At 38.1% G+C, this 22,977-nt stretch overlaps 2 protein-coding genes across 5 annotated transcripts in view; one reads left to right on the top strand and one right to left on the bottom strand.

The window, feature by feature from the left end:
- The window catches only part of Phkb (phosphorylase kinase regulatory subunit beta), a 179,126-nt gene extending 175,863 nt beyond the window's left edge, over positions 1-3,263 (bottom strand). For 2 of the 4 annotated variants that reach the window (XM_087900341.1, XM_087900340.1), the window contains exon 1: positions 3,127-3,263. In XM_087900341.1, coding sequence (XP_087756467.1) covers positions 3,127-3,202 — 76 coding nt within the window. In that variant the 5' untranslated portion in view covers positions 3,203-3,263. Of the gene's footprint in view, positions 1-1,147; positions 1,254-3,126 lie in introns of all 4 variants that reach the window. The other 2 variants (XM_087900342.1, XM_087900343.1) reach the window with 2 other exon arrangements.
- A 32-nt stretch (positions 3,264-3,295) lies between these two features.
- The window catches only part of Itfg1 (integrin alpha FG-GAP repeat containing 1), a 129,677-nt gene continuing 109,995 nt past the window's right edge, over positions 3,296-22,977 (top strand). Inside the window, exons 1-5 of the mRNA XM_048434646.3 lie at positions 3,296-3,696; positions 5,720-5,792; positions 8,772-8,917; positions 10,442-10,499; positions 17,490-17,564. Of these exons, the coding sequence (XP_048290603.3) occupies positions 3,492-3,696; positions 5,720-5,792; positions 8,772-8,917; positions 10,442-10,499; positions 17,490-17,564 (557 nt within the window). The 5' untranslated portion in view covers positions 3,296-3,491. The remainder of the gene's footprint in view (positions 3,697-5,719; positions 5,793-8,771; positions 8,918-10,441; positions 10,500-17,489; positions 17,565-22,977) is intronic.

Here is a 22,977-nt window from a genome sequence, read left to right as displayed (position 1 = left end):
AGATCCCTTTATCTCACCCTGCACAAAACTAAATTCCTAATCTATAAAAGACTTCAATATAAGAGCTGATACCCAAATCTGCTAAATGAGAAAACAACAGTATACTTCAGCATATAGGTAAGAGTTTTCAGACTAGCAAAGGAGATAAGAACAAGGGTCAAACGGCTCTCATGAAATTAAACGCTTTTTGTGTAACAGAAGGAACAGTCAATTGAGTAAAGAGAATTGGTAACTAGAATATACAAGAAACTTAAAAAGCTAAACTCCAGTCAGGCAGTGGTGAAGCATGCCTTTAATCCCAGCACTCAGGAGGCAGAGGCAGTCAGATCTCTGAGTTCTGAGACCAGTCTGGTCTACAGAGAATGTTCCTAAACAGTCAGGGCTACACAGAAAAACCCTATCTCCAACACACAAACAAACAAAACAACCCCAAAACTTAACTCCAAGAAAACAACCTAATTAAAACATAGGCTATGCATCCAAAACAAGAATAGAGCTCTCAAAATAAAAATTATAAAAATCTAAGAAACTCTTTTAAAAGTCATCAACATCCTTAAACATCAGGGAAATGCAGATTAAATAAAACTACTCTGCAATTTCATTTCACCCAAGTCAAAATGGCCATCATCAAGATCACAAGTGACAAAAAAACAAAAAACAAAAAATGCTGCCATCAATGTTAATAAAAAGGACTATTATAAATTGCTAGTAGGGGTGTAAACTAATGCAGCTACTTTTGAAACAAGGCTGAAGGATTCTCAAAAGCCTAAAAATAAACCTACCATCTGGGCATGTAGCCAGAGGAATTTATCCCACACGACAGAGACACTTGCACAACCATGTGCACTACAATACCTAGAAAGTGGGCAAAAATCGTTTACAAATCAATAGTGCAAGTCCAGCCGAGGCTCCCAGGCACTAAGAAACTGCCTTCGGTCAAATAGCTTGTGGTTGTCAGGACAGGGCCTCCACCACAAGACACATTCAAACCACAATGGAAACCTAAGCCCAACACTAACTGAAGTAGCGCTGAAAGTTCACCAAAGAGGAAATCAGAGAAATGAAAAATACCATATAGTGACATCAATCTTCGGAAACAATGATATATAAAATTATCAGTTGACCCTTTTGGGGTCTGTACACTTACCAGACCTTAACAAAGCAGGTGAAGAGAAGGCTGCATCAGGTGAGTGGGCCATTTCAGCAGGACTCTTATCATTAGCGTTGCAGGCTAAACTACACCAATGTTACCACTGTTTAGTGAAGGTTAGAAGCAATCAGCATTAGATTAATTGAAAGCAGTATGAGCAGTTATTAGCATGATGCAATGTGCAAAAGACAATCAAAAATCACCACATAATTTTAGTTCGTCTTTTATGACTTGAGAATTTGATTTCCTTTATTTGGCAAATTAAGTTTGCTTACAGGAATAGACGGAAACATAATACCCACTTACTAAGAAACATTTCACGAGTAGCATCCTTCATTGTACAGTAAAGTTGTTATGATACTGTGTAACAATGCTTAGAACTCCAAAGAGGAGTCTATCCCAGCAACAGATTGATTCATCTTTCAAACAAGGCTGTTTGTACATTCTCCTAATAGTAAACAGTATCAGGTTCATTCTTTGTAATAAGCAGGGAGTAAAGAATGCTGTTCAAGAGCGTTTATTGTCATATTTCCCAGAGTCTGAAAATCAGAAACTGCAAAGATTTGCCTCAGCTGCTTTTTATTTTTTACTTCTATCTAACTTTTACTCTTATAAGGTAAACATACAGGCACATTCTAAATTGATACTATCCAGGTAACTAGCTACTGTGCGTGGAACTGGGTTTAAGAAACAACATTCAACAATAGCAAATAAAACAAAATTTACCCTAATAAGAAAAGTAAGGTTTTCAAAGATTACTGCTGTGACATACATTTGAGTAAAACAAAGACTTGAAGAGAAAATTGAATCTATACGCTTATTAAAAAGAATTATGTTGCAAAAGTATGTGTTGGGGTCATTGTTCAACTCTCTGGAAGACTAGCTATTCTCTTTGCCCAGAAAGCATAACCTGGCTAACACTTTTTAGACTTCCACAGCCACACTGTTAGTAACCAAGTCAATATTCCTATATGACATAAAAAAATTAAGAAAAAGTAGGAAACAAATATTCTGTGACTGTCATTACTTTTGAGAAATTCTCACAGCTTTTCATACGGCTGCTCCACTACATCCCTAAGTAAATAAACACAAGGATTTTCAGATGTAAAACAGAATAAAATTGGTACTTTCCACAATCTTTCCTCACTCTTTGACAAGGGGAAGGTCCTTCCTTGCTGGAAGATTTGTCAGTCCACCACCTCTCGTGTTTAAGGACGCACTATTTGCTCAAGATTATATCCAGTTTTAATGGGGACAGTTTCAATCTTGGTTCGCTGAGGAGCTGTTAACCAGGAGTACAACTTTTAAAGCGTCGGTGACTTTGCAATTTGAACAAGTCAGGTCAGGACACTTGAACTGTTGGCTTCTTCTGACCTCTGTGGTTGGGACCCACAACTGAAAACTAGGTGCTGGGATCACTTGGCTGTGGAAAAGGCCAGTTTCATTATGGACCCTAACTGCATGCTAACTTACTTTGTGGCCCAGACCCTGTCTTCCTCAATTTCTGACACACAGAACTGGCTGCGGCTCAAAATAACTGCAAAATGTGACGAGGGCATATGAAATAAGATAAGAGTAGTCGCCAGCTCTTTAGGACCTCACCAAAATTGAAGATCTACGTTTTCAGAGGAAGAGAGATAGAAGGCACCTTCTTTTTCCAAGAACTAGCCTCTGCCAGTATTCTAGGGGCAACTTTGCTGGAGAAGTCAACTTGCAGCTAATTTTGGATAGGAAATAACTTGGGGGAGAAACACCTAAGTTTTCTAAATGCGGGAAGTGCGGGGCATGGGGAGTGCAGCACAGGTGGGCACAAGATCAGGGCACAGCCAGGACCACCTACTGCTTTCTGAAAACAACTTAGGGACACAAGTTGATCCCCCATGATCAATCCCATCTGCCTCCCGCCAAGGGACTTGAGGAAGCGCACCACCCACTGTACCCAGCAGGGACAAGGTTGTTGTCACAGGCAGCCAAACCTGAGCGCTTGGCCCGGGCTCGTCGCTCCAAGACCTTCCAGTTTACTTCGTCCATGAGTCCCTCCGCCCCCGCCATCGCGCAGTGCCCACCGCCCGGGCTGCCAGTCAGCACCGCCCGCCCAGCCCCGCCCCCGCGCGCGACACTGTCGGGAGGCACGCCGGCCGGAAGTAAGCTCCCAGGCAGACGTCGCCCTAGCTCCTTGGCCTGTTTGTTGGTCGTCGGAGGGACAGCCTCAGGCGAGCGTGAGAGAGCAGAGCGAGGCAGCCCGTGAGCCTGCACCCTGAGTCTTTTCTCGGTCGGGAGGTCGCACGGTGCTTTGCGGCTGCCGTCAAGCGCGGCGGAGGCCGGTCGGGCCGAGGGCTCCATGGCGGCAGGCCTGCTGCCTATCGCCGGGCCGTTGGTGGCGCCCCTGCTCTTGGGGCTCACGCTGCTGAGCATTGGGCCTTCCCCGGCGCGGGCTCTGCACAATGTCACTGCCGAGCTCTTTGGGGCGGAGGCCTGGGGCACCCTGGCGGCCTTCGGGGACCTCAACTCCGACAAGCAGACGGACCTCTTCGTGCTGCGGGAAAGTCAGTGCTTGCCGGCCCTCCCTCTGTTTGCCCCTCCCGTTGTACCCACGCCCCCTTCTTCCTGTTACCCTCTCTCTTGCATTTCCCAGCCTTGGGGCTCTCCTTTTATTTTTATCATCCTTGACAACTTTCCCTTTCCCCAGTTTTATCAACCCCGGGTCCTGACCCAATCACCGCGCGTTTTGACCATAAGCCCCCAAACCTTAGGAACACACCAATCGCCCTTCACCCAAAGCCTGTAGCCTCCACCTGGTGCATATTCACCTGCCTGACAAAGTTCTTCCTGATTCCTAAGAGTCTTGGTTTCTGGACTCTGCGTTTGTTTTCCCTTCTTTTGTCCAATGTTCCGCCTCCTTTGTTTGGAAAAGACGGAACATGACAGTTTGTTATGAGAAATACACTCACTGCCTCTACCATTTGCTCAGTTCATTTAGTCTTCCTTTTGTTAAGATCCACGTCTCTCTGAAGGCACTGTGCCTTCCTGAGGACCAAACCCACCACAGCGCACACAAGCATTTTTTGTTGTTAACTACTGATCTCATTCTCAAACTACAGACTTAGACAACATGAGTTGCCTGGTCTGTAGAGTACATCTGAACCTTCCTCACCCTAGTTACTGCTGTAGTTTTCGACAGCTCATCACTGTAGTTTTGCACATCACTTTTAGCCAACTTGCAATTCTTGAAGGTTTAATAATTACGTTAAACCTTAAAAATAGGGGGGGGGGGATGCTAACGAAGTGTGTTCATTGGAAGATGCTGACTTAGGACCAAGACCATGAATAAAGTTAAAAGCCCATACAGAACTGAGTGACAGGGTCCCAACAAGGACTTTTTTCTCTCTCACTTTTAAGGGATATTTATTCATTTGTATCTTTGTGTGTTTGTTGAAAGATTTCTGTCCCGCCTGGTCCCACAGCTGTTCAATCTCAAAGAAATACACAGAGGCCTACATTAATTATAAACTGGTTGGCCTATTAGTTCAGGCTTTTTTATTAACTAATTCTTCCTGCCCCCTTTTATTGATATTTATTGAGCTCTACATTTTCCCCTGCCTCTCCCCTCCCCTTCAACCCTCTCCCAAGTCCCTGTGCTCCCAATTTACTTAGGAGATCTTGTCTTTTTCTACTACCCATGTAGATTAGATCTATGTATGTCTCTCTTAGGGTACTCATTGTTGTCTAGGTTCTCTGGGATCTAACAAGGACTTTTGAGGGTTCTTTCCCACACTGCAGAACCTCCTATAAACCTGGATGGTTTCCCTATATTGAATAATTACCTGTGTTATATGAATGGTGCAAGCCTATAGCTAATGCATCCAAACTGGATATAGAGATTCTCCTTAAATTTAAAGATATCCTGTGTTTTATTAAGCATTTCTGAAAGTCTAGCCCAGTGAGCATTAATTGAGTTCCATGGACCCACCCATGTGGAAGGTAATTCCATAGCAAGCAAAGGAGGAATGTTTAGAGGCTCTGATTTTTCTGCGTATGTGCTGAATTGTATTCTTATTATTTGTGAGAGGATGTAGTAGGAATTCCTGCATCATTGGTATGGTGAATCTGTATAATGAAATAAACAGGTTCATATAAGGGAGACCTGATTGGATGTGGAAAACACAAGACTAAACAGTAGCACAACAAAGAATAAGGGATTTTTGTGGGTGTTGTTTTTTGTTTTTTTTTTTGGCGGGGGTGGGCGGTGTTTTCTCCATTGCTGCAGATCAAACAAGAGTCTCATACTTGGTGTACAATAGGATAGTTTTAAACGTGTTTTTTACGTAGATGGTTCTTTTAAATTAGCTCATCAGCCAATTGAAGGAATCCCATGGCTTCACTTTGCCTTGAACAAGTATGTTTTTCCATACTTCCCTTTTCTACATTCCTTTAGATTAGTGTGAGTATCCTTGCTGTCTGACTACATTAGAATAAAAGGTTTCTTATAGAAACCATACCCAGAAGTGTTTAAGCACTGACTGGATGAAAGCAGCATTCTTTCTAAAATAATTTATTTGCTTCTTTTAGGAAATGACTTAATCGTCTTTTTAGCAGATCAGAGTGCGCCCTATTTTAAACCCAAGGTAAACATATCCTTGAGGTAAGTACAAATGATTATTTTTGGAAATATTAGTTCTTATAATACGAATATGCAGTACCTTGGGTTGTGTTTGAAATCAGTCTGTCCAGCTATGGTATTATGACACAAACTTCCTGGTTCTGAAGTCTGAGTAGTAAGCAATTTGTTAAAAATAAATAAGTAAAAGAATATGTAATGACTGGTGAGATGGTACTTTACTACTAAGTCTGATCCCCTAAGCTGGATCCACATGGTAGAAGGAGAAAACTGCCTCTTGTGGATTGTCATCTGATCTCCACTTATACACTGTGGTGCCAACACACACATACACAAACACAAGCATGTATGCACTCACACACACGAGAGAGAGGGAGGTGTGAGGAGAGAAGAAGAGAGAGAAAGAGAGAAACACATAGAAATAAATAAGATGTATTTTTTTAAAGAAGAAACAACTGAAAATAAATTTTAAAATAATCCATCTTTACGAAACTAACTTTTGGTGGATCCAGGTCTGTTTTTGTACTCCATGGCAGACTGCTTTCTTGAATGAACTGTGTCTCATGATAGTTCCTGCAGAAGCAGATCACTCACAAAAGTCTCACCATCTTAAAAAATATTTTGCATGTGGAAGAAAAGTCAATGACCTGTCCTGTTCTGTTTTGTTTTTGTTTTTATTTTTTCTTTTGTTCTAATGGTGAGTTTTTAATATTGATTTTGACAAAACTGAAATGGAGCTTTTGAAATATCTTAATATTTAAAATGTGATTTAAATAATAGTTCTTATCATTTCTTTTTCCTGGTTGACTATAATGAAACATTGATCCCAATAATCATGAGCCAACATGATTTGGGAACTCTCAGAAAGAAGTTGGATGCTCTCTCTAAGCTAGTGGAGAAAGAAATGGGTCAGTGCAAACCAAAGCTGCAGTTCCAGACAGTCATGGGATTTGAGCTTAACAACATAACTTCAAACAAATTTAGTTGATAGTGTTTAAGTTTGAGTACATAGCATTTAGAAAAGATGGCAATGAAAATAGCATTTTGCAAAGGTGTGAAAAGATTAACTTGACAGAAAAGGTAGAGACACTTGGGAGAATGGCAGTCTGGGGGAAGGACATCAGAGCAGACTAGCATCCTTCTAAGTACTGAAAATGTTTTAATTCAGTTAGATGAGAAAAGAGGAGTCATATATGTTGTACAAAACACAGATTACGAAAAATGTACTTATATTGTTTAACCTGTTAATCACATACAGTATGAATTGGGATCACAGATTAAGAGATGTGTTTTTAGTTACTGCAGAAATGATAGGAAGATGGCTTAGTAAAGTGCCTGCTTCACAACATGAGGAACTGAATTTGCACTCCCATCTAGGAGAGAGGGGACAAGATTGACAGACAGATTCCTCCTCATCCATTGAGCGAGCCCAATTGAGGAAGGCATGCACTACCATCTCTGTGCATTCGTGTCCCTGTGTGGACTTTCTGCTCAAATTCAACAGTATCTAAACTCAGAATGCTGTTAACAAAAACATTGGCCTTAAATTAGACTATTGGGAGAAAATTTGTAAATGAGTGAAAAGACTTTACTCTCAGAAATATTTTTGGAGTACTTGATGCCATGAATATTTGGAGTAAGAAAAACAGAAATGGATAAATACAAGAAACGAGCTAACCACCTAGAAGTGAGGGTTTTTTCTTTAAGAATTATAAGTCAAGGAAATATATAAAATATAAAGGGCTTGAGTTTTAGTTCGGTTTAGTTTGAGTTGTTTTGTTTGTTTGTTTGGTTGGTTGGTTGGTTGGTTGGTTGGTTTTTTGAGGCAGGGTTTCTCTGTGTAGCTTTGGGACTGGTCCTAGAACTTGGTCTATGGACCAATCTGGCCTTGGACTCACAGAGATCCACCTACCTCTGCCTCCTGAGTGCTAAGATTAAAGGCATGAGCCATAACTGCCCAGTGAGTTTTATTAGATTAAATAAGACCTCGAATTTTTTTAAATTAATACATAATTGATTAATAATAATTAATGTTAGAAATTGCTATTTTAATTTCTTGAAGATTAAGTGTGTGTATGTGTGTCTGTCTGTCTGTCTGTGTATCTGTGTGTCTGCATATGAGCATGTGAGTGAGTGCGAGTGTCCAGAGTGGGCTTTGGCTCCACTGGAGTCATATGTGTTTGTGAGCTGCCTCCTTCCTGGTGCTGGGAACCAAACTCCTGTCCTTTGCAAGAACGGTACATTTTCTTAACCACTGAACCCTTTGTTTTTAATTGTTATCTAGAACACTTTTGAAAGTAAAACTACTTGTCTTTATACCTGTACTCTGTTATTCCTCTCAGATGCAGCCATTTTTAATTTTTAGTATTTATTTCCATATTTTCAAATAAATTTTTTCCCAGTAGTTTTGTTTTTGTTTTTCTTAAACATTTATTTTTTAAATATATGAGTATACCTGAGTGTCTGCAGGTGCACCGTGTGCATACAAGAGCCGCCAGAGCTCAGAAAAGGGCACTGGATCCCTGTGAAACTGAAGCCATGGTTCTGAACCATTTTGTGGGTGCTGGGAATCTTACTCATGTCCCCTGTAAGAGCGGCAAGTGTTCTTAACTGCTTAGCCATCTCTTCAGCCCCTTGTATTCGTTTTGCTTATGTTTAAGGGATAGTGGAAGCCAAATTCAGAGCCTCATCCATACTACACAAACACTACCACTGAGCTGGAGCTTGAATATAAATAATAAATAAAATAAATAAATATAAATAGCTATAGCTATTGCTATAACTCAGATTTATGGTATTATATAAACTGTTCTATATTCTATTCATTATGTATTCTTCTGTAAACCAGAAGGTTCTACATACCCAATGGGCATAAGATACAAAAGAAATAATAAATTTAATTTTTATATTAAATATTCATTTTGAATTGAAAATATTTTGCACAGTAAATATATAGATGTCCTTTGCTGTAACTTTTATTTTATAAATTTTTATTTCCCTTAGGAGTCACAGTGTATTAATAACAAGTGTAGTCCCTGGTGATTATGATGGGGATTCACAAATGGATGTCCTGCTGACATATTTCCCCCAGAACCATAGCAGCAGTGAATTAGGAGCTGTTATCTTCTGGGGACAAAATCAAACATTAAGTGAGTTTTAAATTTTTTTACTATTTATTATTGGCTGGAAAAGATAAATTGTGAAAGTATACCTGATATTCTTAATGAAAATAAAAGTTATTGTTCTCAAAACAATTGAATATTCTGTTCTTGTATTCTAGTAAAATCTTCTTAAAAGTTCATTTTCTTTTGCAAACTAGTGTAGTCCATTCCAGAGAACAAAATCCTCTCCTGATTACTTCAAGAAGAGATATATTGTTAGCTTTTAACGTTATTGCAGTAACTAGAGAATTAACTTCAGACACACACCTTTAACTCAGCACTTGGGAGGCAGAGACAGATGATCTCTGTGAGTACTGTGCCTGCCACAGTTAAATGTGAGACTTTGTCTCGGCGGAAAAAGAGCAAACTTTAGGACTTTGGGGGAATAACCCTAAGGACAATAAGGAAGGTACTGTGTCCATTAGCTGTGAGAAGTGGCGGGGTGCTCAGCAGCTGCTCTGATGATGCCCATTCTCGCCATGGTCTCATCAGCACGTAACCTCTTCATACTGCCAAATTCAGTGCAGGCACGCAAAGATGGGTGGGCTAGAATGATAGATGGTGCCTTACCACATGTGCCAGTAAAATCAGTCTCTCTGGTCAGCAAGTGTCTTAGTTAGAATTTTATTGCTGTGAAGGGACACCACACTGTGACCACATAATCCTTATAAAGAAAAACATTTAACAGGGTCTGGCTTACAGTTCTGAGGTTTAGTCTATTATCATCATAGTAGGAAACATGGTGTCAGGCAGGTAGACATGGTGCTGGAGATGGGACTGAGAATTCTACATCTTGATTCTCCTACAAGACCACACCTCCTAAAAGTACCGCTGCCTATGGGCCAATCATTCACACACATGAATTTTTGGGGATCAATCCTATCAAACCAACACAACAAAGCTTACATTTATTTTGCATTGCAAATGCGAGAATGTCTGGCAAACCCTCCTTTTGCTTTCTAGTCTTGCAGTACAGAGAAGTACTAGAAGTATAGACTGAATCAATCCACTATATCCATTCACAAATATTGAAATCCTATCTGAATAGGCAGTTGATAATTCAGAAGTAGACCATCTGTTGAAAGAGTATGCAGACAGTACCCTTACTGCATCCAGTCATCCTTTAAGTCACAAGAGTGCCATATGCAGTGCTGCTTATGAAATAGCATGGGCATGCAGAGTGGGATAGGTTCAGACCTGCTTTTATTTGTCTGCATTGAAGTCTTGTTGATTATCAAATTGTCTAGAAAAAAATTCAACTAAAAAATATTGAGATGGAAACCTCAAATGAAACATTCAATTGAATCTTAACTATAAAGTGAACTCTTGTCAATGGCTTATCACTAAATGAAGCTTTTGATGTCTCCTTAGTGATAACTGTTACAAGAAATTAAAGATGAATCTTGTAAAGAATGAAAGAATACTTTGTAGATAAATGCCACTTCATATTCACAAGTATGGTATGCCTGTATGTGTGTGTGAATATACTCATATACATCTCTTTTTTTACAGATACAAAAAACATGACCATACTCAATAGGACTTTTCAAGACCAACCACTGATTATGGAGTAAGTATGTGCTTGCTTTTGAACAATTTAAAACTTAGAAACATAAAATAAATCTTTTACATAGGAAGGTACTTTGCCAAGTGAGATTGACACTAAATTCACTTCTTATAGGAATCTGTATGCATGATTACATGAGATTTGTTTGCTTTGATGAAGGAAAGGCACAAATGAAAGAAAAAAGTGATTATCTTGAAGAAAGTAATATACGGATTTCGATGACTTCGTATGTGTTACTTGTGGATCTATAATGATATGTAGTCATGTATCATTCTTTAATTAAGGTATCAGTTTTTGAGTTAAAATGTTCATTGAAAGATATGAAGAATATAGCATCCCCTCCAGAAATGGGGAAAGATTACCACATTAAGAAGAAAATGTGGTCCTTCTTTATCGCTCTTAATGTTATTTATTTCCTCAAAATAAACAAGATGACTAAATCTAAATTTCAAACAAGATGATATTGGTAATGAGGTAAAGATCATTCTTGGAACATAAACTATGGTCATGTTCATGTTTCTAGTGATGCCATTTATAGCTAGTAAAGTCACTCCCACATCATGGGTCAACAGTGGTGAGAAATCTGAAATATAAACTTGTGTATTTTTTCATTGTTGTAATAATCAATGACAAGTTTGAGTTTTTATAGCAGCTAGGGATTCTTTTGTGGGTTAAGCCTAAAGTTTCCAGAAATTAGCACTGTTTCCCTCACTGTTGGGGAGAGACAGGAGCAGAACATCTTAATGAGCCCTTCCCATCTGTCCACATGACTCTTCTGTGTACATGTATGATGGAGGTGTGCAAGTCAAACACGCAATGACTGTGAATCACTAAAAGCTTTACATTAAAATAATTGGGTTTTATACATATAATTTTATTGTTAATATAAAATTAGTCAAATTTACCTACAAAAATGAGGGTGTTCTTTTTAAACTTTACATAGTGTTGGCAGAGGCTGCTTGTACATTCCTGGCTGCTGAGACCCAAAATAGTCACACAGAAGTTATTAATTACAACACTGTTTGTCCAATAGCATAGACATATTCCTGACTAACCCTTTTATCTTAAATTAACCCATTTCTATTAATCTGTGTATCACCATGTGGTTGTGGCTTACCAGTAAGGTTCTGATCAGTGTCCAATGTTTGTCTCCTGATACTGCTACATGGCTTCTCCCTGACTCCGCCTACTCTCTCTCTCTGTATCTCTCCCAGCATGACTATATTCTGCCCTGCAATAGCCCAAAGCAGACTTATTCATTAGCCAATAAAAGCAACACATATACAGAAGGATGTCCCACATCAACGTAGGAACTAAATCTTGGCTGCACATTTCATAGTGCAGAATGTGGAGCGTCTTCATTGTTTTCCGGAGATGATCGATACTTCATTTTCTACACATCAATGCTGAGAATGCCACTTCATATAAATTTTACATAGTTTTTTTAAATGGCAGATGTTTGTTTTGGGTCATTTCAGAAATTGTTGGAAAGTCTACTTAACCCCAAGCCATTATTGATTGATTTTTTTTCGTGAAATTTAAGTGAACAACTTAGAAGTTAATTTTAAAAATCAAACATGCCAACAATACAATTCAAATAGCTGCTAATTTATTACTCACATGCTGAGGAATGACAGTAGGAAAATACCCTTTTTCTCTCTGTAATAAAATGATCTTGTTTCCATAGCAGCAGAAACTCAGAGCACTGCAGTTCATACCATACCATCCTACTGATGTGATCGAGGAATTTCAGGCAGCAGAGCCTTGGTGGCCATTGGGTGGTGCACAATAATTGTTTTGTGTTTATAACCAAATGACAGTGCAGTTATATTATGGAAAAATACCTCAAATTCATTATATTTGCCTTTAAATTAATTTTTGTTCATTTCAAATTCAAAAACATTTTACTGTTGCCAAATAGTTGGCAACTGCTATATCAATTATGGAATCGCTCTTGAGGTCACAACCCATCCTTTAAGAGGCCAAACCCTATATTACACAGAACTCGTAGATTAACCCAAAAAGTCACAAAATAACATTAATTCCTGCTTTAAGATATGTCCAGGGTGGGTTAGCAAGAGGCTTTCCTTTATGCTACTGCTTAGAAAGTCCAGCTGTCAGAATCCCTCTGTCTTCAAAGGTAACTCATGCAAATACAGTTCTTTTAAGAATGTATTATAAATACATTGTGTTGTCCTTCCCTTTCCTCCATCTAAAACCTCCCCACATAGCCTTTCTTGCTCCCCTTCAAATTCATGGCCTCTTGTTTCTTAATTGCTGTTACATGTATGTACCTATGCATTCCTAAATATAACCTGCTCTGTCTCTATGGTGTTACTTGTATATATGTTTAGAAGACTGACCATCAGATACTGGAAAAATGGTTGGTTTACTTGTCCCTGGAGGAAACTACTTCTCCCACTCTCAGTCTTCCTAGTTACCTATAGTTCTTTTTGTAGGATTGGGGCCTCCTGGGCTTTCCCACATATATTTGCATTTTAGCATGTCTGTTATTGTTATCCTTGTTCAACTCATGTTTAGGCAGTAATGTTGGCAACACTTCATAGGTATAGCATCTATGACATTTTTTAAATTAAATTTTTCTCATTTTAATTGTTTGGATAGGAATGTGCTAATCATTATTTCCCACTCTTCTTCTACCCTCCCACCTCCCTTTCCATCCACTCTCCCAATTTACTTAGGAGATCTTAGGCTACTTCCTAGCCAGATCCATGCATGTCTCTCTTAGTATCCTTTTTGTTACCTAGGTTCTCTGGGGTTGTGGCCTGTAGGCTGATTGTTCTTTTATGTCTTGTATCTACTCATGTGTTAGTACATATTATATTTGTCTTTCTGAGTCTGGGTTACCTCACTCAGGATGGCTTTTTCTAGTCCTGTTCATTTGCCTGCAAATTTCAAGATGTCATTTTATTTTACCGCTGGGTAGTATTCCACCGTGTAAATGCACCACATTTTCCTTATCCATTCTTCAGTTGAGGGGAATCTAGGTTGTTTCCAGATTCTGGTTATTATTAATAATGCTGCTTCAGGACAGCCAGAGATACACAGAGAAATCCTGTCTCAAAAATCTAAAAAGATAGATAGATAAATAGGTAGGTAGGTAGGTAGGTAGGTAGGTAGGTAGGTAGGTAGGTAGGTAGGTAGGTAGATAGATAGATAGATAGATAGATAGATAGATAGATAGATAGATAGATAGATAGACAGACAGACAGACAGACAGATGCTACCATGAACATATTTGAACACATGTCTTGTGATATGGTTGAGCATCCTTTGGGGATATGCCCAAAAGTGGTATTGCTGGATCTTTACGTAGATTGTTTCCTAATTTTCTGAGAAATTGCTATACTGATTTCCAAAACAGCTTTATAGGTTTGCACTCCTACCAGCAATGGAGGAGTGTTCCCCTTACTCAACATCCTCTCCAGCATAAGTTGACATCAGAGTTTTTGAACTTGGCCATTCAGACAGGTGTAAGGTGGTGTCTCAGAGTTGTTTTGATTTGCATTTCTCTGATGACTAAGGATGTTGAGCATTTCCTTAAGTGTCTTTCCACCAGTTGATATTAATTTATCAAGTAATAAAGCATGGTGATCCAATAAGACACAGTGGTTATTTCAATTTTTTTGTATCTGTTTATGTTTGCTTTGTTAATGAGAATGTGGTTGATTTTAGAGATGGTTCCATGGGGTGCTTAGAAGAAGGTATATTCTTTTGTGTTTGTGTGGAATGTTCTGTATATGTCTGTTAGGCCCTTTTGAGTCATAATATCCATTAGTTCTTTTATTTCTCTATTGAGTTTCTCTCTGACAAACCAGTCCAGTGGTAAGAGTGGGGTATTGAAATCTCCCACTACTAGTGTATGGGGCTTGATGGGTGATTTAAGCTTTAGTAATGTTTCTTTGATGAATGTGGGTGCCCTTGTATTTCGGGCATAAATGTTCAAAATTGAGACTTCATCTTGATGAATTTTTCCTGTGATGAATATAAAATGACCTTCTTCATCTCTTTTAACTAATTTTAATTTTAAGTCTATTTTGTTAGATATTAGGATTTGTACTCCAGCTTGTTTCTTAGGTCCATTTGCTTGGAAAATCTTTTCCCAATCCTTTACTGTGAAGTAATTAATGTCTGCTTTGTAGTTGAGGTGTGTTTTGTGTATGCAGCAGAAGGATAAATTCTGTTTTCATATCCAATCTGTTGGCCTGTGTCTTTTTATAAAAAAATTGAGTTCATTGATATTAATGGATAATAATGATCTGTGATTACTAGTTTGTGTTGTTTTTGTTTTTGGTGGTGGTGGTGGTGGTGGTGGTATTGTGTGTGTGTTTCTCTTCTTATCCCACGTAAGTGGGATTATCTATTGCCTGTATTTTTGCGGATGTAGCTAACTTCCTTGGGTTTGAGTTTTCCTTCTAGTTCTTTGTGTAGGTTTATGGCTAGGTATGGTGTAAATCTGGTTTTGACGTGGAATATCATCATTGTTCATCTATGGTAATTGAAAGTTTTGCTTGGTATAGTAGTCTGGGCTGGCATCTATGGTCTCTTATTGTCTGCATAACACTTGACCAGGACCTTCTGGCTTTCATTGTTTTCATTGAGAAGTTAGGTATAATTCTGATAGGTCTGATTTTACATGTTGATTGGCCTTTTTTTTTGCAGCTCTTAATATTCTTTCTTTATTCTGTATGTTCAGTGTTTTTATTATTTGTGGCAAGGGAACTTTTTTTAGGTCCAGTCTATTTGTTTTTTTGTAAGCTTCTTGTATTTTCATGAGTATAGCCTTCTTTAGTCTTGGGAAAGTTTTCTTTTATGATTTTGTTGAATATATTTTCTGTTCCTTTAAGCTGGACTTCTTCAATTCCTATTATTCTTAGGTTCAGTCTTTTCACAGTATCTCTGATTTCCTGGATATTTTGTGTTAAGAATTTGTTGGATTTAACATTTTCCATGACCATTGAATTTATTTCCTCTATTGTATTTTCAACACCTGAGATTCTCTCTTCCATCTCTTGTATTCCATTGTTTATGCTCACATCTGATTATTTACCCAGGTTTTCCATTTTCAGAGTTCCTTCAGTTTATATTTTCTTTATTGCTTCTATTTCAGTTTTTAAGTCTTGAACCATTTCCTTCACCTGTTTGATTGCTTTTTCTTGGTCTTTAAGGGATTTATTTATCTTTTCCAATTTTTTGTTTTTATATTCTTCCATTCCATTAAGAAAATTTTTTCTTTCCTCTTTTAGTGCCTCAATCATCTTTATGAAGTTATTTTTAGTTTCATTTTCTTCTATTTCATCTGTGTTGGAATGTTCATGTCTTCTAGCTGTAGAATCCCTAGTTTCTGACGTTGCTGTATTGTTCTTTGTGTTGTTGAGTGTATTCCTACCGTGTTGTCTACCCATCTCTTCCTCCAATCGGTATCGATGGAGCCTGTGCTTCACGAGGACCCTCTTCCTTCAATTGATGTGATTGGAGGCTGTGTCTCCCTTGAATGCTCCCCCAGGTGTAGGCCAGACTGAGCCTCTGGTAATCGCTCCTCCAGGTGTGGATGGGCCCAAGGCTCAGATAGTCACTTCTCTTGGTTCAGGTGGGGCCATGGCTTCAATGGTTATTCCTCCAGGTGCAGCTGGTATCCTGTCTCTGGCGATAATTACTCTAGGTGCAGGCATGTCTGAGACTGAGGCTCTGGTGGTCAAATAGTTTTTGGAGGCCTCTGCTGTCACTGCGCTTTGTGGGTGGTAATACTGTGTCCTGGTGCAGTCTGGTCCCCTAAATTTTTTTCTTTTAACTTGAGCTTCCTGTTTCTTCTCCATATCTCCTGGCATCTCTCTTGTGACTCAAGATTCCTCCTCCTATTTCCTTTCTCTCTCTGCCCTATGACATTTTTAAGAGACACAATCTCACAGCAAACTGAGAGCCTTTTCTTCTGACTTTCCCAATCTTTCTGTCCCCTTTTCTGCAATGACCCTTGAGCCTTAGGTCCAAGAGGAGTAATGTTGTAGATGTATCACTGGGAATGAATGGTCTTCTTCTGTTGCAAAGAGAATGCATAAAGAAGTTTCCTTAATGAGGGGTGTGGACTATGTCTGTGAGTATGAGGATTAATATTGAGAATATAATAGGAATTGTGCGGGTTTAGTAAAGTGAGGTTGAGAGGTTCTCCTCCAAGATTCCTATGACATCACCACCTTGGGTAGTTGACCAGGTTTCCAGTACCAGATATGATTTCACTGTTGTTGAGAGGGTCTTAGTTACAACTTAATGAGCTGTTGTTTCCCACCAAGGTGTGTGTGCCACTACTGTAACCTCAGGGTTATTGTGCCATGCTGGTTGTCATTGTGGCTCACTGGAGTCTAGCTGGGTAGGACTGTTAGTTGCTTTCTTATTTTGGAAATTTGCATTGCAACCCCTGTTACTGTGAAAGCTTGTCTTCGGGGAGAAGATATTCAGGAGAGTTCTAGCTCAGGGACCTCCAGACCCTGGATCTGAAGAGCATGGTGTCTTCAGAAGTAGGGACTCATGTAATATTTGGGGTATCTCTTTGATAGCCCTGACCAACAAGTCAAAAGAGAGCTTACATGCCTGGTGTTGGGGCTTTTCTTAAATGGTATTTGACCCTTGGAGGAAGCATTGTTATCTTAGGTGAGAAATTTTCTTTCTAGTTAAACATATGTATATTCACCAACTTAAAATGTATTATATGTATTTATAGTTAGATATCTAATGTATGATTTCTGATCTTGCAAATCTAATTCTTATAGACTTCTTATAGTTGGAGGTTTATTGCGGCTGGTGGGTCCATTAGCAAAGCTAAAAGACTTTAGTATGGAAGGGGCAACTGTCGTTTCTGCTTCATTGGCAACAAATAGACACAGTCTTGTATAGCAATATTCCACACTCCTGAAAACTAAGTTAAAAGTGACATTTTAATAAAACAGCTACCTAATTTTTATACTGTTTTCTTTTCAGCTTCAATGGTGATCTAATTCCTGATGTATTTGGTATCACAAATGAATCCAGCCAGCCACAGATACTATTAGGAGGGTGAGTAACTAGCAGTATATCTGTGTAATTAATCATGTATTCTTTTGCTGTCAGGGCTGTGTGTGAACATTTGCTTTCATCTTTGAAGAAAACCCAACTCATTAGAAATGGTTGTTTGAAAAAAAAAAATTGAGAGTATTTGGTCAACATGGAAGCTTTCTCAAAGAGTTGGGATTTGATCTGTAACTGTTTTGTATATAAACCTACCTTAGTCTATTCTGCCAGTAGGATACAGGCTTTACAGATCTCTATGTAAATAGCAGTTCACTAGATGTTGCTGGAATTTAAATAAGATGAATAACTCTAGTCTACTAGGGCTGTCATTGTTATGTTACTTCCTGTACTTTAGTCCATAAATTGTGCTTCTTTATTTCATTTGTTAAATGAAAAAGTAAATGAATAATTGCCAAAAATTTTAGCATCCCCTTTAGTTCTGGATACTGTTCAGTGTGAACTTTGTCATTGACCAGATATATACTAAGGTTTTCGTATTGTTTAAGCATGCATTTCAAAGGTCTACGCCTCAATTCCGCTGGATTTCAATACAGTTTTCCCCCTAACTTGGACAAGTGATGGCATGGTACTTTTTATGAGGGGCCTTCAATATGTTTTCTAATGTTTCATTATTTTATGCAACTAGTAAGGCAAATTTTTGTGCGTGTATAGAGATCATATTTGTTTGATTGCTTATTTTTTTATTTGTTTGGCCTTTGAGGAACTGTAGAGAATCACCCTTTTCAGTATGTCTTCCAATATTTACTTGGTACTCCAACAAATTTCTCTATTTTTAAGACATAATATGTTATTATGATTATGTTTTCTAATGTGATTTACAGGTTGACATTAGTAAATTGTATTTAAGGTGTCTCATGGAGAAATGCTCAGATTTTCTGTCATCTTTTGTAAAGATTTTTTATAAAAAATAAATTTTTGGATACTTATCAAAATGAACTTGTAAAAAATTGTTGTGAATCTTGAATGAGAAACTTTTCCCTTCCTCCAAACTTTACTAAATATTTGAAGCCAGTCATGCTCTAGAGATAGCTTAGAAACAGATCTTCATTTGGTTTAGGGCCATTTCTAAAAGGAAGAGGATGAGTGACTAGAAAATCATACACTCACCATCACTGCCCCAGCAGGTTGGTAGTCCTCGGAAGCCCAGGCTTCTCAAAGTCAGGCTTGTGACTGAGATTGTGCTGGTGACCTCTGGCTGTTTTTTCATGACATCTCCATTTTGGCACACATTACTGAAATATCATCACTGTATTTTTTTTTAATTTTACAGCTACTTTCATTTGCGGCATTTCTGTTTGACCCTTTTACAGATTCTCAGTTTTCTTGCTGAACTTTGCTACTGTGCTTTTGAAATTGTTGAGAATACGACTTACATCTTCATACATATTCAATCCTGAACTGGTTTTTTGACTTCGGTCGTCTTCTGCTACTTGAGTCCTTTGTGATCTCTGCTTCTTTTGGAAAGTAGGACTCTCAGATCTTTCTGCCATTTTCTTTTCTTTCATTTCCAACACTGAGGACATAGGAGGCTGTGGTGGTATTATGCTAACTTGTTTCTCATGCCTTTCATTTTGTTGTTATATTTAATGGATTTATTGAGATAGATGTGTCTTTCTGCTAGAAACTGAAGATTGTTATTTCCCACCTATTTGTTTCTGTTTTCCTGGTGAGTTGTCTTTGGAGGTTTGCTTCCTATTGCTAAGTTAAAGGGGAAACCAAAGGTAGGTGTGGAAACAATGACTTGACAGCAGTCCAAATGTAAACAGGCAGTGACAATACTGTTCACTTCTATATGTGTCTAGTGTAGCTCAGAAGCAGAAACACTAGCATTGCTGGGAATGCAGTCTGTACGCTGTTAGTACTAAGGGTGCTAATAGGAAAAGGCAAAGAAAAGGAGGAAAGAGGGAGTGGTTTATGAATAGGAGGGAAAGTATGTGGGTTGGAACTATGAGAAATAATAGAGAAAAGTGTTATCGAGAAAGTACATGAAAAAAAAGAGGGCCAGCAGGTTGGTCCAGTGTATGTAAATGATTGTCACCAAGTCTGAAGAGACATGGCTTTATCCCCAGGATTCATACTGGTAGAGGGAGAAAACCAACTCCCTCAAGTTGTCCTCTGAGCTTCACAAGCATGCTATGGCATATGCAATCTCCCAGAATAAGTAAGTGTATGTAAAAATTAAAAGTGAACAGTTATTAAAAAAAAGTCTCTTAGATAAGATAAAAACTTAAACATTGCAAAAAATGGAATAAAAAACTATAGATTTTAAAAATAAAGATACAAAATGAAATAAAAATATATATTATCAGGTAGTATTTCTTCCTAGTTAAGATGGTTTTCCCCAGCACCTTAGTTGTCTTTGTGGTTGGCTCTGAGTAGAGTAGGAATACGAATCTCCATAACTCAGACCAGTTATAGCTGTATTTCAGTGCCGAAAGGAGTTTGTGTGTCTGTGTCAGCCTGTCTGACTTTCTTTCTAAAGGCATTTCTTAATTCTTTCTGGTGTGCTGGGATCAAACTCACCTTGTAAGATTTTTTGTGGGATTTTATGGACTTTAGGTTATAAGCCCATGCTTGATTTTACCTTTGCCACTGATTTTTTTTTACCTGCCTCCATCCTACCCACAGTTTGCATTTGAAAATATTTGTGCCCATTGGGAGACTGTTTCTGATTCCACATGCTTCTCGTGTTCTCATGATATGACTCACCCAGGCTGTAGTGAGTGCAGCCTTGCCTGTATACTTCAGACTAGTCATTGAAGGCATTTGTGTAGAATCCCAGCTTAAGGTTTGCACACTGCACCTCTGCAACAGCCAGCACTACCCCGCCCGCCATCTCTCAGCCCAGCAGTTCCCATCCTGTGATCTTGTCTTTGCAGGTCCACTCTGTCATCACTGAAAAACTATTACTTCATTTTATTTGAAATGTAAAATTTAAATTTATAAAACAGCAAAATAATAGTTCAAAAATAAAATTCCAATGTCTCAAGGACTTTTATTAAATCAACCAGAAAACCTCTTGAGAATAGCATATGAAAGTGCTATGTCTTATTTATCTTGACTTTTATTTAGGTTTTCTCTAGTGCTTCTTTAAATAGCTTTTTAAAAAGTAGTATCACTTTTAAAAATTATTTTGTCTAAAAATGTATTCCTTTATGTTTCTTATAAACTGTATTCTTATATGCAACAGATTAGACTAAAAGTCTGCTGTTATATGACCTCTCTCATTCAAATATCAATCACAAATTAAAAAGTACCCAAATTTTCTCTCCAACTTAATGAATTTTTAAAGGTGTGTGTGTGTGTGTGTGTGTGTGTGTGTGTGTGTGCAAGCAGGAGAGAGAGAGTTGGGTACCCATTATGCCCAATGTTGTTCAATTCCCTAGAGTTGGAGTTACAGGCAGTTGTAAGCTGCCTGACATGGGTGCTGGCAATTGAACCTGGGTCCTCTGCAAGAGCATTATTTACTCTTAACCTATATCCATATCTCTGTCCCTGAATAATTTTTTTAATTCACTCACACAAAAATTTTTCTTGTGGTTGAAAGTATAGTTTGTGCCTCAAATTCACTTTGCCCTGGCTTGAACCCGTGAAATACTGTATCACACTGCTTAGAAATGACACCTTCCTATGAAGTGTTAGAGCATCTTCCACAGTTACATGAACTTATCATGAATAGGCATTTTCTATAACAGGGTGTCTGAAATTGAGGTTGATAAGCTCTCAGAATACCTTTAGTATTGAAATAAAAACATTTGTGTCTGTAATGTTAGTCAGGGGTAAAAATAAAGTTTTATGCTCAGGATTTCTCTGGGTCACAGACTGGATTCAGACACATTTTTCAGTCAAACCAAAGTTTTAAATTTCATAATATGAATGGAGCTACATAACAAATATATACTTTACCATTTTCTGTTTACTTCACACTTAAAAGACTTGAACAGCAACCATGTGTGTATAAAACTTTTTAAGAGTATTGTAAAAATTTTAAATAGATGCATAATTATTATACATATTAATGGTGGCTGTGCGCGATTTCAGTGCCTTTATACCATATGTAATGATTACATGAGAATATGTATTATATCCCCTACCTCAAACATTTTTGTTTTTATGTTTTTGAGATTATAATTACATAATTTCCCCTTTCCTTTCCTTCACCGAAACCCTCCCATATATACCTCTTCTATCACTTTCTTTTTATTCATTAATTATGATTATATAATATATGGACATGCTTATTCCTAAATACAAAAATATAACCTGCTCAGTGGATATAATATTAGTTGTATGTATATGTTTTCAGGACTGATCATTTCATACTGGGTAAATAGTTGGGTAAACTCCCTGGAGGAGACTATTTCTCCCACTCTCAACCTTCCTTTGTTACCTATAGTTCTTTGTATAAAATTGAGGTTTCCTGGGCTTTCACACATCCACTTTAGCATGCCTATTATTGTTACACAGTCCTTGTTTGGCTCATGTTTAGGCAATCATGTTGATGAGACTTCATACAACAATTTTAGGAGACATAATCTCAAAGCAAACTACGAGAACCTGTTTTCCTGGCCTTCCCAATATTTCTGTCCCCTCTTCTGCAATGATCCCTGAGCTATGTTCAGGAGTTGTATTGTAGATGTAGCAGTTGAGACTGGCCTCCACAACTTTGCATTTTAATTTCTTGTTATTCTCTGTAATGGTCTGTCTCTGTTGCAAAGAGAAGTTTCCTTGAGGAGTGAAGACTGTATTTATCTGTGGGTATAAGGAGAAATATTGAGAATGTAACAACGATTTAGTAAACTTTCTCAAAGATCCATGATTTTCCTACCCTGAGTAGTTCACTATGTTTTTAGTACCAGAAATTGAGAGGTTTAATTAAATAAAGAATTATTGTTTATCACCAAGATATGTCTGTTATTACCACACCTTTGTTGTTGTGGTTCATAGGAGTCTAACTAGGTAGGACTGTTGGTTGCATTCCTTTTTTGGAAATTTACAGTACAGCCTCTGTTATCATGTCCTCAGAAGACAATCAGGTGAGTTTCACCTATAGGGTTACCTATGGGTAACCATTGGAACATAGCAATAGCATGTAATATTTGGGGTGTCTCTTGGACAGCTCTGATGAACAACTCAAAAAAAGGCTTCTCTTGCCTGGTGCTGGGGGTTTGCTCAATGGCCCTTGGCCCTTGGAGGGAGCATGTCAGCCCAGATGAGAAAATTATTTAAACTATACATGTATGTGTGTACACCTACTTATTTGTATTATAGCTATTTAGGTAAATGGTTAATAGTATGATTCTTTGTGACTTTTTTCAAACATTTTCACTGTTCTTTTACCATCCTGCCTTCTTCTCTATTATCTCCCTCCTCACTCCCTAACAAGAGCCCCTGTGGT

The sequence above is a fragment of the Myodes glareolus genome, chromosome 22 (genome assembly GCF_982192425.1).
Source record: "Myodes glareolus chromosome 22, mMyoGla1.1, whole genome shotgun sequence".
In the NCBI taxonomy this organism is placed as follows: domain Eukaryota; kingdom Metazoa; phylum Chordata; class Mammalia; order Rodentia; family Cricetidae; genus Myodes; species Myodes glareolus.
Note: the sequence above shows the minus strand (reverse complement) of the source record. Positions and strands in the feature narration are given on the sequence as shown.